This window comes from Furipterus horrens, unplaced genomic scaffold (assembly GCF_987537825.1).
Source record: "Furipterus horrens unplaced genomic scaffold, mFurHor1.1.pri manual_scaffold_1, whole genome shotgun sequence".
In the NCBI taxonomy this organism is placed as follows: domain Eukaryota; kingdom Metazoa; phylum Chordata; class Mammalia; order Chiroptera; family Furipteridae; genus Furipterus; species Furipterus horrens.
The window spans coordinates 196,363,658-196,377,026 of record NW_028327171.1 but is presented as its reverse complement, the minus strand read 5'-3'; the positions used below and the strand labels follow the sequence as shown (position 1 = coordinate 196,377,026).

General features: G+C 40.4%; 2 protein-coding genes across 2 annotated transcripts; both read left to right on the top strand.

Annotated features, from left to right (window-relative positions):
- Positions 1-1,938: 1,938 nt before the first annotated feature.
- LOC150022586 (gamma-crystallin C) lies at positions 1,939-5,882 on the top strand. Its single transcript, XM_090288220.1, has 3 exons — positions 1,939-1,993; positions 4,400-4,665; positions 5,567-5,882. The coding sequence occupies exons 1-3, from the start codon at positions 1,939-1,941 to the stop codon at positions 5,837-5,839; spliced, it is 594 nt and encodes a 197-aa protein (XP_090144346.1). The 3' UTR covers positions 5,840-5,882.
- A 2,319-nt stretch (positions 5,883-8,201) lies between these two features.
- LOC150022585 (gamma-crystallin D-like) lies at positions 8,202-12,440 on the top strand. Its single transcript, XM_090288206.1, has 3 exons — positions 8,202-8,261; positions 10,538-10,840; positions 12,168-12,440. Exons 1-3 carry the CDS (start codon positions 8,202-8,204, stop codon positions 12,438-12,440), a joined length of 636 nt encoding a protein of 211 aa, XP_090144332.1.
- The last annotated feature ends 929 nt before the right edge of the window (positions 12,441-13,369 follow it).

The window sequence follows — 13,369 nt, the reverse complement described above, 5'->3', positions numbered from 1 at the left end:
TTTTTGGATGTTGAGTTTCTTCTGTCAGAAGCATATTATAGGGCTACATTTGGGTTTTAAAAATGTGTGTATCTTATGCTACTTCATTGTGAGTGGAAGACTGTTGGTTGGCAAATTCCAAGAATATATAATATTTCTACGTCAGGGCAGGCTAGCTGTGTAGCATATTTTACAAATGTTTAGCACTGAATATTACAGAGTGGTTGAGTAGGAGGCAGTTTCCCAAAGTTTCAACCCAAAATAAAATTAATCTATCATTGATTGCTTTACAGTGTTGTCATATGGAAGTATTTAAAATCATTTCGATAAAGTGTTATAAGGAAAATGGGTGTAGGCTTTCTCTTAATAGAATATCATGACTAGGAGGAAAAAAAAATATTCTAGTCCTTCAATACCTTTCCAAAATGCTGACTAGGCATAAGGCTTAGCTTGTAAGTATGTATATTAACAATTTGACCAAATGAATGTGAATACAGATAATGGTTTTCTTAAGGTTTCGATGTGCTGTTTGCAGAACAGTTTTAGGTTTGTTTGTTTTTTAATGTGCACAAAAACACGTGTGGTTTGTTGGCTTGTTGAAAATGGTGGTGTTGATACGAGTTTGTGTTTAGGAAAACCAATGCATCCTGTTTGATACTAAAACTGTAACTGAGGTTTACCAGTAGACCTGCAGCATTAGGTGGGAGACAGAGAAGTATATCGGTGATGTGGGGTCTCTGGGTATGCTGCCAGCTGCCTAGCTTTACAGGACTTTGTCAAATTTTCTTTTTGTCTATTTCTGCTACTTGTGAGGGTATAATTTTTTACGGCTATTGCTGTCTCACCCATTAACATCTCCATGTTTGCTCTACATGCTGCCTGAAGACATTCAGAAATGGCATCGCAGACACATTGCTATAGTTGCGTTTAGCTATTCTTTTAGAGCCTGTTCACAGGCCGTGAAGCACAAGGGTATTTAATATCAATTTCTACCTACACCTGGGGGGACAAAAGATGAGCTAAGGATTAGAGTCATCCTCTACCCCTGCATATCTGAAGATGTTTTTACATCAATAGGTTGGCAGCAGTGGAGAATGCTCTTCGGGCAGTCACCTGGGTTCTATAAAAACAGTGATGCTCCAGGGAGGGAAGTCAGGTAAATCTTGATGCTAATTTCAGGACATCTTTTTATTTTAGCCCCAGAAGCAGTGTTTAATCACTAGACAAATCATGCCTATTTCCAAATGTTTCTGCTTTTTACTATCAACTCAAAATTATGTATTTAAAAATTGATTTTACTTTTTCAGCTCATGAAAGCAATATATATTTATAATAGAAAATTAAGGCAACAGAAAACAACAAAAAGGAAAAATAAAAACAAAACTGGCACCTTAAGGCAAAAATATCAATACATTCAAAAATAAGAAAAGTGCGCAAATAACTTTGTGCGTTTGGGAAACTATAAGTAGTTCAGTGTGATCAGACATAAAGTCTGGGGACAGACAGAGGATGTCAGGTCTGGTGTGTCATGCTAAGAAAGTGGTACTTGATTCTGGAGGCAAGGGGAGTATTTCAAGTAGGTGAGCAGCTGTCTTAGTTCTATCTGCTGTAGCATAAACGCCATAGCCTGGGTGGCTTAAACAGCACACATTTACTTCTCACAGTTCTCAAGGCTGGGAAGTCCAAGATCAGGGCACCGGCAGACCCAGGGTCTGGTGAGAGCCCACTTCCTGGTTTGCAGATGTCTCCTGGCAAATAGAGGAAGCAAGCTGTCCCATGTCACTTTTTATGAGGACACTCATGACATAGTTACCTCCCAAATGTCTCATCTCCTTTGGGGATTAGGGCTTCAACATGACATTGGGGACGAAGGCTTTAAGATTACATTGAGGATTAAGGTTTCAACACATGAGTTTGGGGGGAATACAGACATTTCGTTCATAGCAGCAGCATGACCTGATGGGTTTTGATTCTGATCACCCTGGCATCCTCGCAGAATTCACTTCAAAGAAAGGCAAGACTGGACAGAGTCAAGAGACTATTGAGAGTCCAGCTGAGATATGAGGAAACTTGAAGAAAGGCAGCTGCTGTTGGGAGAGGGTTGTGGAAGGCAGGGGCTAGGGAAGAGAAGAAAGACCTGAAAAGAGGTGACAGAAATGTCAAGACTATGCCATTCTGAGAGAAGACTAACATTTAGTAATATGCATTTTATTATCATTATCTCTTTTCCTGTCAATCAGCTCTATTATTTAAAGTGGTACTTCAGCTTTAATTCTCATTGTGTGTATATGGAACTAGAACAAAGCAGAGAGCAGTTCTGCCTATATGTTCAGGAAGAATGTTGGTAAAATTGCCAATAAAAATCTTACCTAGGGATGGCTAAACTCTATGCTTTCCTTGTCTAAAAAAAAAAAAAAAAAAAAAAAAAAGAACAACAACAACAACCGGAGTAATGTTTTTCAAAATTTGTTCCAAGAACAATCTGGTGCTGGTTTAAAAATTCAGATTTCTAGAGGCTTTATTTTATTTTGATTTTTAGAGAGTGGGAGGGAGGGAAAGAAACATCCATCATTTGCTGGAACCAAATCCACAACCCAGGCATGGGTCACAATTGGGAATCAAACCAGCAGCCTTTCAGTTTGCAGGACAGTGCCCAACCAACTGAGCCACATTAGCCAGGGCTGGGTTTCTGGAGTCTTTTTGAGATCTAGTAATGCAGACTCTCCTAAGAGGATAGGGTCTGGTAATTTGCATTTTAATAAGCACAGGTAATTCTTATGCACATTAGAATTTGAAAACTAGTTGATCATTTCTAAAGTCCCTTCCAAATCTACCATTTTTTAACCACACAATGGCTTCACAGCAGAAATATTTTTAAAACATCTTTGAGAGGATTGAATATCTTTGAGAGAGCTAAACAGGCTGAAGTCATCCTTAATAATGTCCCATTATTACCAATGTAAGATATTTATTTAGTGCTCATTTGTGCCAAATAGATGGCAAACACATGATACACAGATTCTCATTTATTCATGTCAATGTCCTTTAGCCAAAGACCATCAGGACCCCTTGTCATGAAACAAGTTGGGTTTATTACTTGTTAGATGCAGAAAGGACATACTCAATAGGGAGGTGTGAGCTGTCTCAATAAGAAGATGTGTTATAGGATTTCTACTTTGGTTGGGTGATACGGGAAAGGGTCTAGAAAAGCAGGGGTTCACTTTAGATTGGATGTTGTCAGAAAGCAGGGATAATTTTACAATTGGATCGCAATAAATATACTCTTGGGGAGGGGAGCCTTGCACAAGAATAAAGCTGCAATTGATATAGGAGTTAATCATTTTAGCTGACAGAGGGTGTGTTTGGTATTCTGTGCATGGCACACTGGCTTTGTTTTTGCCTGCGTTTGTCTCATTTCCTCATGATCTCAGAGTAACCTTGCCTGCAGTTGCTGTTCTTTGAGATCATTTCTGTCTGATAGCGGAATGGCATAGCTTAGCTCTGAGTGCCAGGCCAGCTTCTGAATGTCAGAGGCTTTCTTTCTTTCTTTCTCTTTTTTCTTACTTTCTTACCCAACATACTATATACCATGACATAAGTACTATGAAATAACTCATGCCCAGAGAGATTATGTAGCTACTATGTGGGTTTTCTCAATCCATGAAGCTTTGCTGCCTCCCCCAACCCTGGCAAAGGGGAAGAAATCTGTAAAGCGATAACTACTCAGACTTGGACCCAACGAGCAGAGAAGCCTTTCTTTTGGTTCTTATCAACAAGTTGACTGTCAGCTGCTGATCTCTAGTTACCTGAACTAAATCAAAGGGGAAGTTAGTAGCTATGCCTTAGAGCATCTGGTCAACTCAGTCAAAACTAGCAAAGATCAGAATCCAGATTTGTCTCCTGTTTTAGACTGGCAAATCAAGTTAAGGTGGTCCCTGCCATTGAGGAAAATTAGTCAGTGCTGTGGCATCCCGGGGCACTTCTATAAAGGCATAGATTTTTCCCTGAAAATACATGGGGCATAACTGAATCGTAGACACATGCATTTTGGGTCAAAAGTTCAAAACTGATGTGCTGAAAAGCTTAGAAAACACTAAGAATCCAAATAAAAGCAACTGTAGGGGCTTCCCCGAAACACGTACAGGACAACGTTAGAATATACCAGAAACTGAGGGCAAACTCCACACGCACTTCCACTGAATTCAGCGTGTAAAAGGGAGCCATGAACTCCCCTCCTCACCCTGGGCCCCTTTTGTGTTGTTCCTGCCGACGCAGCAGCCGGCCTGCTATATGGACCCGCCGCGCTGCCGGCCCAGCCACTGAACTCGCACCGTCCTGTCCACCAGCCATGGGCAAGGTGAGCCCAGAGTCCCGGCCGGCAGGGGTCCCGGCGGACGCGGGCGGGGCCCAGGCCTCTGAGCCTCTCGTTCCCCTTCCTTGCAGATTACCTTCTACGAGGACCGCGGCTTCCAGGGCCGCCGCTATGAGTGCAGCAGCGACCACCCCAACCTGCAGCCCTACTTGAGCCGCTGCAACTCCATCCGCGTGGACAGCGGCTGCTGGATGCTCTACGAGCGCCCCAACTACCAGGGCCAGCAGTACTTCCTGCGGCGCGGCGACTACCCCGACTACCAGCAGTGGATGGGCTTCAGCGACGCGGTCCGCTCCTGCCGCCTCGTCCCCCACGTGAGTTCCGCTTGGTGGTGATCACGCGGCCTGAGGGTCCTCACAGTATTATTTGAGAGAGGTTTTCCTTTAAAAGCACGCAAGAATTAAGTGCACTTCAGCTACTTGCCTAAACCCAGATAGAGAGCCGCACAAAAAACAGCACAGACTATTAGGGAAGAATTCACTAGAGAATCCGTTAAATTTTTAATTTTTACTACCAATAGGTCAATCAAAAGTTGTAACAAATGTAATAACATGGTGGGAAATAAACAAAACTTGCAAATGGGAAATCTGTTAAACAAACGAAGGCAGTATTTCTAACATATTAATTGTAAGGGAATTGATAATGAATGATACAGATAAGTTCCATTGTAGACCAGTAAAAATTGAAAACTCTTGTTAGTATAGGCTATAGAAAGGTAATATCCAACTTTGGGAAAAGTAATTGTCCTTAATTTGAAAAATCAGTTGAATTATGATTTCAAGTGACTATTTAAACCAATTTTCATTTAAGTATGTCATCTTTTAAAATCCTATGTTAGTGGTGAATTTATATGTATATAGATTTGGGAGGCAATACTCATATTAAAAGAATACTAGTCAAAATACCTTATATTTCCCCCCAAATATTGGTTTAACACCTAGGAATCAAGGAGTTAGGTAATTAGGAGTTAGAAAAATAAGATATTTGAACTCTCCATAAATTCTAACCCAGATTTTGAATCTCTTAAAAATCACGTCTCCTAGATAAGAAATAGAAAACAAGCGTGCAAATAAAACATCTGTTAAATGCCGGTAGGGCACAGATCTTTTCACAGCAGTCTTAGCGTCTCAAAAGTTTTTACACAGACAATCCCATGCTCGAGTTCATCTGTTGATTGGTTGCTTCTTCTGTTCCTGCTCTCTGTGGACCAAGCAGACAGGCTCCCACAGGCTGCGGCTGTATGAGAGAGAGGACCACAAAGGCCTCATGATGGAGCTGAGCGAGGACTGCTCCTGCATCCAGGACCGCTTCCACCTGAGTGAAGTCCACTCCCTCCATGTGCTGGAGGGCAACTGGGTCCTCTACGAGATGCCCAACTACCGAGGACGGCAGTACCTGCTGAGGCCCCAAGAGTACAGGCGCTGCCAGGACTGGGGAGCCGTGGATGCTAAGGCTGGCTCTTTGTGGAGGGTGGTGGATTTGTACTAAAAAAGGTTCACACTACCATTTTCTCAATTTGGAACCTAATAAAGTATTTAGTCTGTATTGTAGGCAATTGTTAGCTTCTGTTGTTCTTGCATTGTGTGCCAATTATAATAATTCACCAGTAAATGCTCCCTGGTAAAGGAAGCATTTTAAAAGTCCTTTGAGGAGTAAATAAGTAGGAAGGGGTCTGTCCTAGAAGAGCTTCAAGATAAAGTAAGTCTTGAGCAGGTTCAGAAGTGAATGCAGAGAGAAGTAACCTGTCTGAGAATGCAAGGCAAGTCAACATAGAGAAATGGGAGAAGGGAGCTGGTGAGAAAGGAGGGTAACTGGCATTCAGCCTCAGCTTTGAGGAGCAACATTTCTTTTGACCCAAGAGGTGGTTGGAGGTCACAGAGGATCACAGATGAGTGGTGAATAAAAGTCCACCTGGCAGAAAGCCTGACTGTACTATAGAAGGAATTGTAGTTTTGGTCACTTTCAAGCACAGTATTATGTAACTAATGCCAAGGTTGTCATTGCCAAACTTTTGGACTCATTACAGGCCCTCCTTCCTATTCTAAAGCAGCTTCTGTTTGGGGTGTACCGCTTGGCCAGTATAGCCGCTGGGTCACTGAGCGAAAGGCATAAACTGCACAGCTGTACATGACACCCAGCTAAATACAAATAAATTAATGAGGCACACATTAATATTTTAAACAAATTTGCATAATATAGTGTACCATAAACATAAAAATCTTTTTACTCCTATAAAGCAGTCTCATTAAAGAAAGCCAGAATTTCTGGAGCCCTTTGATTGAAGTAAAATTTGTGTGCTCACAAGCAAAGTCCTGCATATCAAGTGATTTTTAAAATCTTTTCATCAGTAGAGAATTAATTAATTTTTTATTTCAAATTTTTCCTTCAAAGTAAAAATCTCCCATAATCATACTACTTTACAAATTCTATGTATAAAGAAGTGGAGGGGGTCCTTCTGATTCCCTTCCTCATTGCTAACCCTAATTTACACTTGGTGGACACCCTTCCCAAAGTTTTCCCTCATTTTGTATGTATCTCATAAAATGCATGCTCCAAACATTTTGTAAGTGATTTATTTTCTCTTTTTCTCTCGTGAAAAATTACAATGAACTTGGAATCCAGACTGAGATGGCTTTTTTCTTCTTTAGGATTCTGAAAGAGGAATGTGAGAAACCAGCTTCCAATCACTTTTTTACAGTCAGTTCGTGCTTTTATTTTAGTAAAGGGTTCTGAGAAAAAAGATTAATGGTAGTTAATGATAGTGGTGGCAGACAAGGATGAGGATGCTTGAGTAATACTACTTCAGTTAAAATGAAAATGTCATGTGACAAAGAGTATGACAGTTTTATAGTAAAACTGTATTTAATGATGAACATTATTTTTTCCCAGTTTTACTGAGATACAATTGACATACAGCACTGTAAAAGTTATAAATGTACAGCCTAATGACTTGGCTTACATATAAGAAACATTATCTTGAAGTGAAAAAAAATTAGCCTGATCCAAGTAGCTTATATACTAGACAAATTAAGCCTACTATATATTTACAATACCTGTGGAAAACTAACTGAGATTAAATTAAACTAAACGACATGCCCAGGGTCCCACAGTTAGAAGATGCAAGGATAAGACTGTAGCTCACGTTTGTCTAATGTCCTCAACTGCTATGCTGGCCCTAACATGGAGAGTTTGTTGGAGAAATAATTTCTGAAATAACCCTAGGATAGGATTTTGAAGCATCATAACACACAGGACCCCCATTAAAATGCTAACCATATTTTTCTAATTCTTTACATCAAGTAGTTGCCAATATTTTAGATTTACCAGACCAATTATCTTTAAATAGGGACCAACATAGGATCATGAATTTTAATTATTCCAAGGACATTTAAAATTAAAAACAAAATAACAAAAATGTAAAACTAAATACCATCTGTTTGTACATGATTTTATAAAAGAGAAAACATTTACAAAGGAGATTTTAACCCCCAAATACACAAGTTCCTCATAAAGTATGGGTCAGATCAAGAAAGATTGTTTGAGAATTTTAATGTATAGTTTTTAAAAATTGGTAAAAACTGATCATAACTGAGTAGAGTTTGAAAACTCTCATTTGAAGTTGCTGCTCAGTGCCATCAGGGGTAGGGAGATGATGTAAATAAGTGGAACAACCTCTTTTAAGACAACAAGGAGTGATGGGGAGTGTGGAAAGTATGAACCAACCTAAAACATGACCAAACAAAATCTAAACACTGGGCCAACCAAATAAAACGTACCTCAGATCCACAGCCCTCGGGGTTGCCAGTTCTCATTTCCATACTGGTGTGAAAACTGGGGAGAGCCACCAACAATGGATATAAAAGTAGTCCCCAATGAATCCTCTAACGCCATAAAATTCCCTGGTTTCATGGTAAGCTCACAGAACCCAACCGTGGATCCTGGGAAAGTGAAAAGAAACCCAAAAATGACTCACGTTCAATTTTCTCTCCATCCCAGTGAAATAAAACTTATATTCATAAAATGTTTTGAGTTATAGTAAATAAGAAAGTGCTCTCTCTTATATACTTCATTTTGTAGACTGACATTTACTTTAGCGACACAAACTATTGACCTTACATGCAGCAAAATCCTAACCCGAACTAGTCTCTTTTTCACTTTTGTTTGAAACCACCTGAATATTTTAGAGTAACAGAGAATTACTTCCTGTTCCTTATCTCTTGTTCTCCCTCCAAAGACAGTCCCCCATCAGTCATTCCTGCCAACTTTAGGTCTCTGCTTCTGTGCTATAGGTGTAAGGATTCTCAGGTCTTAACACACTAAGTACAACTTAGAGCTTAGGTCTAACTCACATTTGTTACTCCCAGAATTTTCTAGAGAACATTGATGTCAAGCCACATTTTGGTTGAAGCCATTCACTTTCAGTTCTATAAGAAGTGTAGGGTTTTTTTTTTTTTTTTTTTTTTTTTTTTCTGTTTCTTCCCCCAGGCTGAAATACAGCCTTCTATTTTCCTAGTTAATGAAAAAAAAAAAAAAAAACAAGCCAAAAGTCCCTTGTTTGGGTCCTCCAGATGTATCCTAAATTTCAGTTGTAAGCACATGTCAGCTCGCACCATGTTCTTCCATAAGCTCTCTGGGGCTCTTTGCATTTGGTTCTCTCTCATATTTTAATGTTTTCATCTACCAACACTCCCTCCCCAGAAACAGCTCTGAGCAAAACGATGATTTTGTAAAATTTATTTTTTTAATTATTCTATTTTCTATAATTTTTAATTAAAATGATGATTTTTATTCTTTAGATCTTGGCTACTTCTTACTATGTAAACATAAGTAACTTTGGAAATACATGCATTTGCATAGTGAATAACAAGAACTGAACTCAGCATATTGAACATAGTTGGTGTTTAATTCGTAAATCTCAACTTAAAAAGATTTATGACCCAAGTCAAGGCAAAGTATTTCCTAGAGATAACATAGGATTGTGAATAATTCTTTGAGCGTGAAAAAAGCTGAAGGCATAGCTCATCTTCTACTCCATTGCCCTTTCCAGTCCATCAAACCATTCGCTTCCAGGCTAGTAAGTACTTTCTAAAGTCTTTCTGGAGTCCCAGCCTGTAGATACTCATCCCCGCCCCCCCTCTCCCTGCTCCATTCCAGCTCTAGCTCCTCTTTGTCTTCATGCAATTAATTTCCTCTGAGTCAAAAGCTTTGTGTCCTCTTGTTTGCCAGAGAACAAAGGTCTATCTAGATCCTTGGAGAAAGGGTTTCTTAGGAATTTAGTTTTATTTTATAATTAACCTAAGAAGACATCTGTCTTTTTGTTTGTTTGTTTGGTTGGTTGATTTTGTTTTAAAGGTATTATAATTATTTTTTATTTCCCTTTTAGTTCTTCTTTCTGAGATTAAGCATTTTAAAGCTGTTCTCCATTTTGAATCACAATTAGCCAAGATGAAACGCCTAATGCTCAGTCCACTTCCAGGCATGACTGCAATAAAATCAGACCCAGGCCAAACACTGACGATCTGTGCTTGCTGTGGTTTTGTGGGTTTGTGTGTTTGTTTGTTTTCTATCCTGAAAGTTTAAAATTCCGTAAACTCCCTTGGTAAACATTCCAATTTCTTACACCCATTAATGAGGAAGTTCTCTTAAAGGACTAATTTGAAATTCTCAATATTCAGTTACCGTCATTTTCTTCCTAGTAACAATTAGTATTCAATATTGTGACATGTATGTAATGTAATCGTTCTTACAGATTATTTTATATTTACCACATTAAGGCCCTGCTTTATTTGCTCCCCACTCACAAGATTTTGTTTTTCCCCAACCTATACAAATAACAGTGCAGACTATCTATGAAATGGCTGAAGCTCTACTTCTATTATTAAAGAGACAATGTCCCAAAAGACTTCTTTTTCAAACAGTCTCAATAGCATCAACTAGTGACAGCAACCCAAATACTTCAGAGACAATGAGACCAAAACCCACAATGAGCCCCGTGGACCATGAGAGCTAAGAGAAAAAAGGAGAACATGAACTCCCCTCCTCACCCCGGGCCCCTTTTGTGTTGTTCCTGCCGACGCAGCAGCCGGCCTGCTATATGGACCCGCCGCGCTGCCGGCCCAGCCACTGAACTCGCACCGTCCTGTCCACCAGCCATGGGCAAGGTGAGCCCAGAGTCCCGGCCGGCAGGGGTCCCGGTGGACGCGGGCGGGGCCCAGGCCTCTGAGCTTCTCGTTCCCCTCTTTGCAGATCACCTTCTACGAGGACCGCGGCTTCCAGGGCCGCCGCTACGAGTGCAGCAGCGACCACCCCAACCTGCAGCCCTACTTGAGCCGCTGCAACTCCATCCGCGTGGACAGCGGCTGCTGGATGCTCTACGAGCGCCCCAACTACCAGGGCCAGCAGTACTTCCTGCGGCGCGGCGACTACCCCGACTACCAGCAGTGGATGGGCCTCAGCGACGCGGTCCGCTCCTGCCGCCTCATCCCCCACGTGAGTCCGGAACCATGTCAGGAATGGGCTCTATGGACACTGGATAGTTTCAACGCAAAGGTTAAATATTTAGAGTAATGACCATTCAGAAAAGTTCAGTTTGGACAAAAGATAAGCTATGATAGATTCGTTCAAAATCGTTTACCTGAACAAAAGCAAAGTGTTACCCAGGTACCAATTAATCAACAAAGATTTCTTGAGCAAAAATGTGCTGGCTGCCCCGGGCACGTATAAAATAGAGGTCCTGGTCTGGCATCATTTACAGTGGAGTTGTAGAAAAAGCACTTACGTCTAATAGAAGAATAATTAAGTGCTCGAACACAGGGTAATTACTGAGCACATAGGAGTTGAAAAGGAAATTTTTACAAGGGTTTATTTATTCATTTAATTGTTGTTCTGTTACAGTTGTCCCATTTTCCCTCCTTTTCTCTCTGCTGTCCTGCCCCCCCACCCCACCCCCCCAGTCAATCCCCTCCCTGTTGTCCATGTCCATGGGTCATTTATACTAGTTCCTTGACTAGCCCCTTTCCCTTCTTTCCCCCCTGCTCCCCCTCCCTCTTCCCCTCTGTTCACTGTCAGTCTGTCCCTACAAGGGTCATTTTTTAAAGACTTTCCCTTTTTTGCTCCCTGCTTGCATATACTAGTTTTCCCCAACCAATACAAATAAAGGTACTTTCTCTCAATGGTAAACAACACAGAGATTTTATACATGTGCCACATATATTTTATCATTATGTTTTAACGCACTAAGGTTTTTTGAAAATTAGTCCTTGATTTTCTTTTACCTTTTTCCCCATTCTACTCATAAATTATTAAATGAGGATCAGTTATTGTCTAAGAGACTTGAGATGTTTAACGCTGCTTTCAACAGAAATATCCAAGCCCTTGGTGATCTTCCCAAGATTTGTTTTAAACTCAGTGCAAGGTGATTCATCTCATAAACTGACTTTATTTGTCAAAACATGTGCTTTAAAAATTAAAAATCTCTTCCAAACAGCAAAAATAGCAATAAGCTGTTAAATGTTTTGGTTTCTCTGTGATATGGTTTACTGGTTAATATGATTAGCATGGTTAGTAGTTTGTCCTGGGAAATATTTGAATATATTAAAGAGTAATGTTTCCCTTTAAATGCCTTAAGTCATACTTTATGACTTGAAACAGTGCTCAATCTCCACCTTTGAAAATGGGGAATGTATAAATATTCAGAATTAATTAATTTTCACCATTTATTTCAAAATGGCTGATCTTCATCAAAATGGACTGCGCAAATATGTTGGGATCATTTCACGGTTTGCTTTTCTTCTCTTTCCATCTCCGGATGGGCCAGGCTGGCTCTCACAGGATCAGACTCTATGAGAGGGAAGATTACAGAGGTCAGATGGTGGAGGTCACTGAGGACTGCTCCTCTCTCCAGGACCGCTTCCACTCCAATGAAATTTACTCCCTCCACGTGCTGGAGGGCTACTGGGTCCTCTACGAAATGCCCAACTACCGGGGGCAGCAGTACCTACTGAGGCCAGGGGACTACAGGCACTACCGCGACTGGGGGGCCATAGATGCCAGAGTGGGCTCATTGAGGAGGGCCATTGATTTCTACTGAAATCAGTTCTTCATCATTTCTCAATCTGAAAACTAATAAAATATTTTCTGTGTGTTTCTGGCACTGGTTTGCTTGCGTTTTTCCTTTTGTGTTACTTTTAAAATCTATATACATATACACACACACAAACAGAAGATACAAGTGGAAACTCAGATTTGTGATCCATACATAGGTCACAAAGAAAATCTTCACAATAAAAATGTGCCTTCATATTAAGCAGAATTTTACAGTTTGTAAAACAGTTTCATAATACATTACCTCACTTGAGTGTCTGGCCTTGAAACAAGTTGCTGCTTCAAACCAGATTATTAGAAACATGTTCAGGTGTCAGATTATTTTTGAGGAGTGAAGATCTGAGGTTCAGAGATAGTGTGAACTACTTTTTAAATCAGGAATTTTGAAGCTGGCACCATAATGGGCTTTAAGACATGTTGGAATCCCCTAACTCGCATGCAAAGTCAAGTGCACAAATCTCTGGTAGATTCCCTTGATGTTGAGGTAGTCACGTGAAACCCTCTGGACATTGGTGTGTAAGTGGAGGAATACTGGTGGGGAGGAAAAAGAGATAACTCTGGAAAAACTTGCCATTCTGATGCTTGCTCCTGGTGCAACAATTCCTTCTTATATCAAACATTTTACATCCAAGAGGTGACAAAGATGACAGAAATGTCACAATTTCAGGAATGCTGTCAAGCTCCTGAACCAGTGTCTATTAGTGCTCTTCAGAGAAACAGAACCAATGGGATATATAGAGATATATATGAGGATATTTATTACAGGAATTGGCTCAAGTGATTATCAATTCCACGACTTACAAGCTGGAGTGCCAGGAAAGCCAGTGGTATAATTTAGGCTGTCCAAAGGTCTATAAACCAGGAGCTTCATGTTGGAAAGCAGGAGAAGACGGTTGTTTCAGCTCAAGCAGAGAG

What these genes read in the sequence shown, in the direction of transcription:
- LOC150022586 (XM_090288220.1), top strand. Translation starts at nt 1,939, where the DNA reads ATGGGTTTTGATTCTGATCACCCTGGCATCCTCGCAGAATTCACTTCA. An exon ending in AGAATTCACTTCAAAGAAAG is followed by an intron (nt 1,994 to 4,399) that starts GCAAGACTGGAC and finishes CAGGCCTCTGAG; the next exon opens with CCTCTCGTTCCCCTTCCTTG. An exon ending in CCTGCCGCCTCGTCCCCCAC is followed by an intron (nt 4,666 to 5,566) that starts GTGAGTTCCGCT and finishes TGGACCAAGCAG; the next exon opens with ACAGGCTCCCACAGGCTGCG.
- LOC150022585 (XM_090288206.1), top strand. Translation starts at nt 8,202, where the DNA reads ATGGATATAAAAGTAGTCCCCAATGAATCCTCTAACGCCATAAAATTC. An exon ending in TAAAATTCCCTGGTTTCATG is followed by an intron (nt 8,262 to 10,537) that starts GTAAGCTCACAG and finishes CCCGGCCGGCAG; the next exon opens with GGGTCCCGGTGGACGCGGGC. An exon ending in CCTGCCGCCTCATCCCCCAC is followed by an intron (nt 10,841 to 12,167) that starts GTGAGTCCGGAA and finishes CGGATGGGCCAG; the next exon opens with GCTGGCTCTCACAGGATCAG.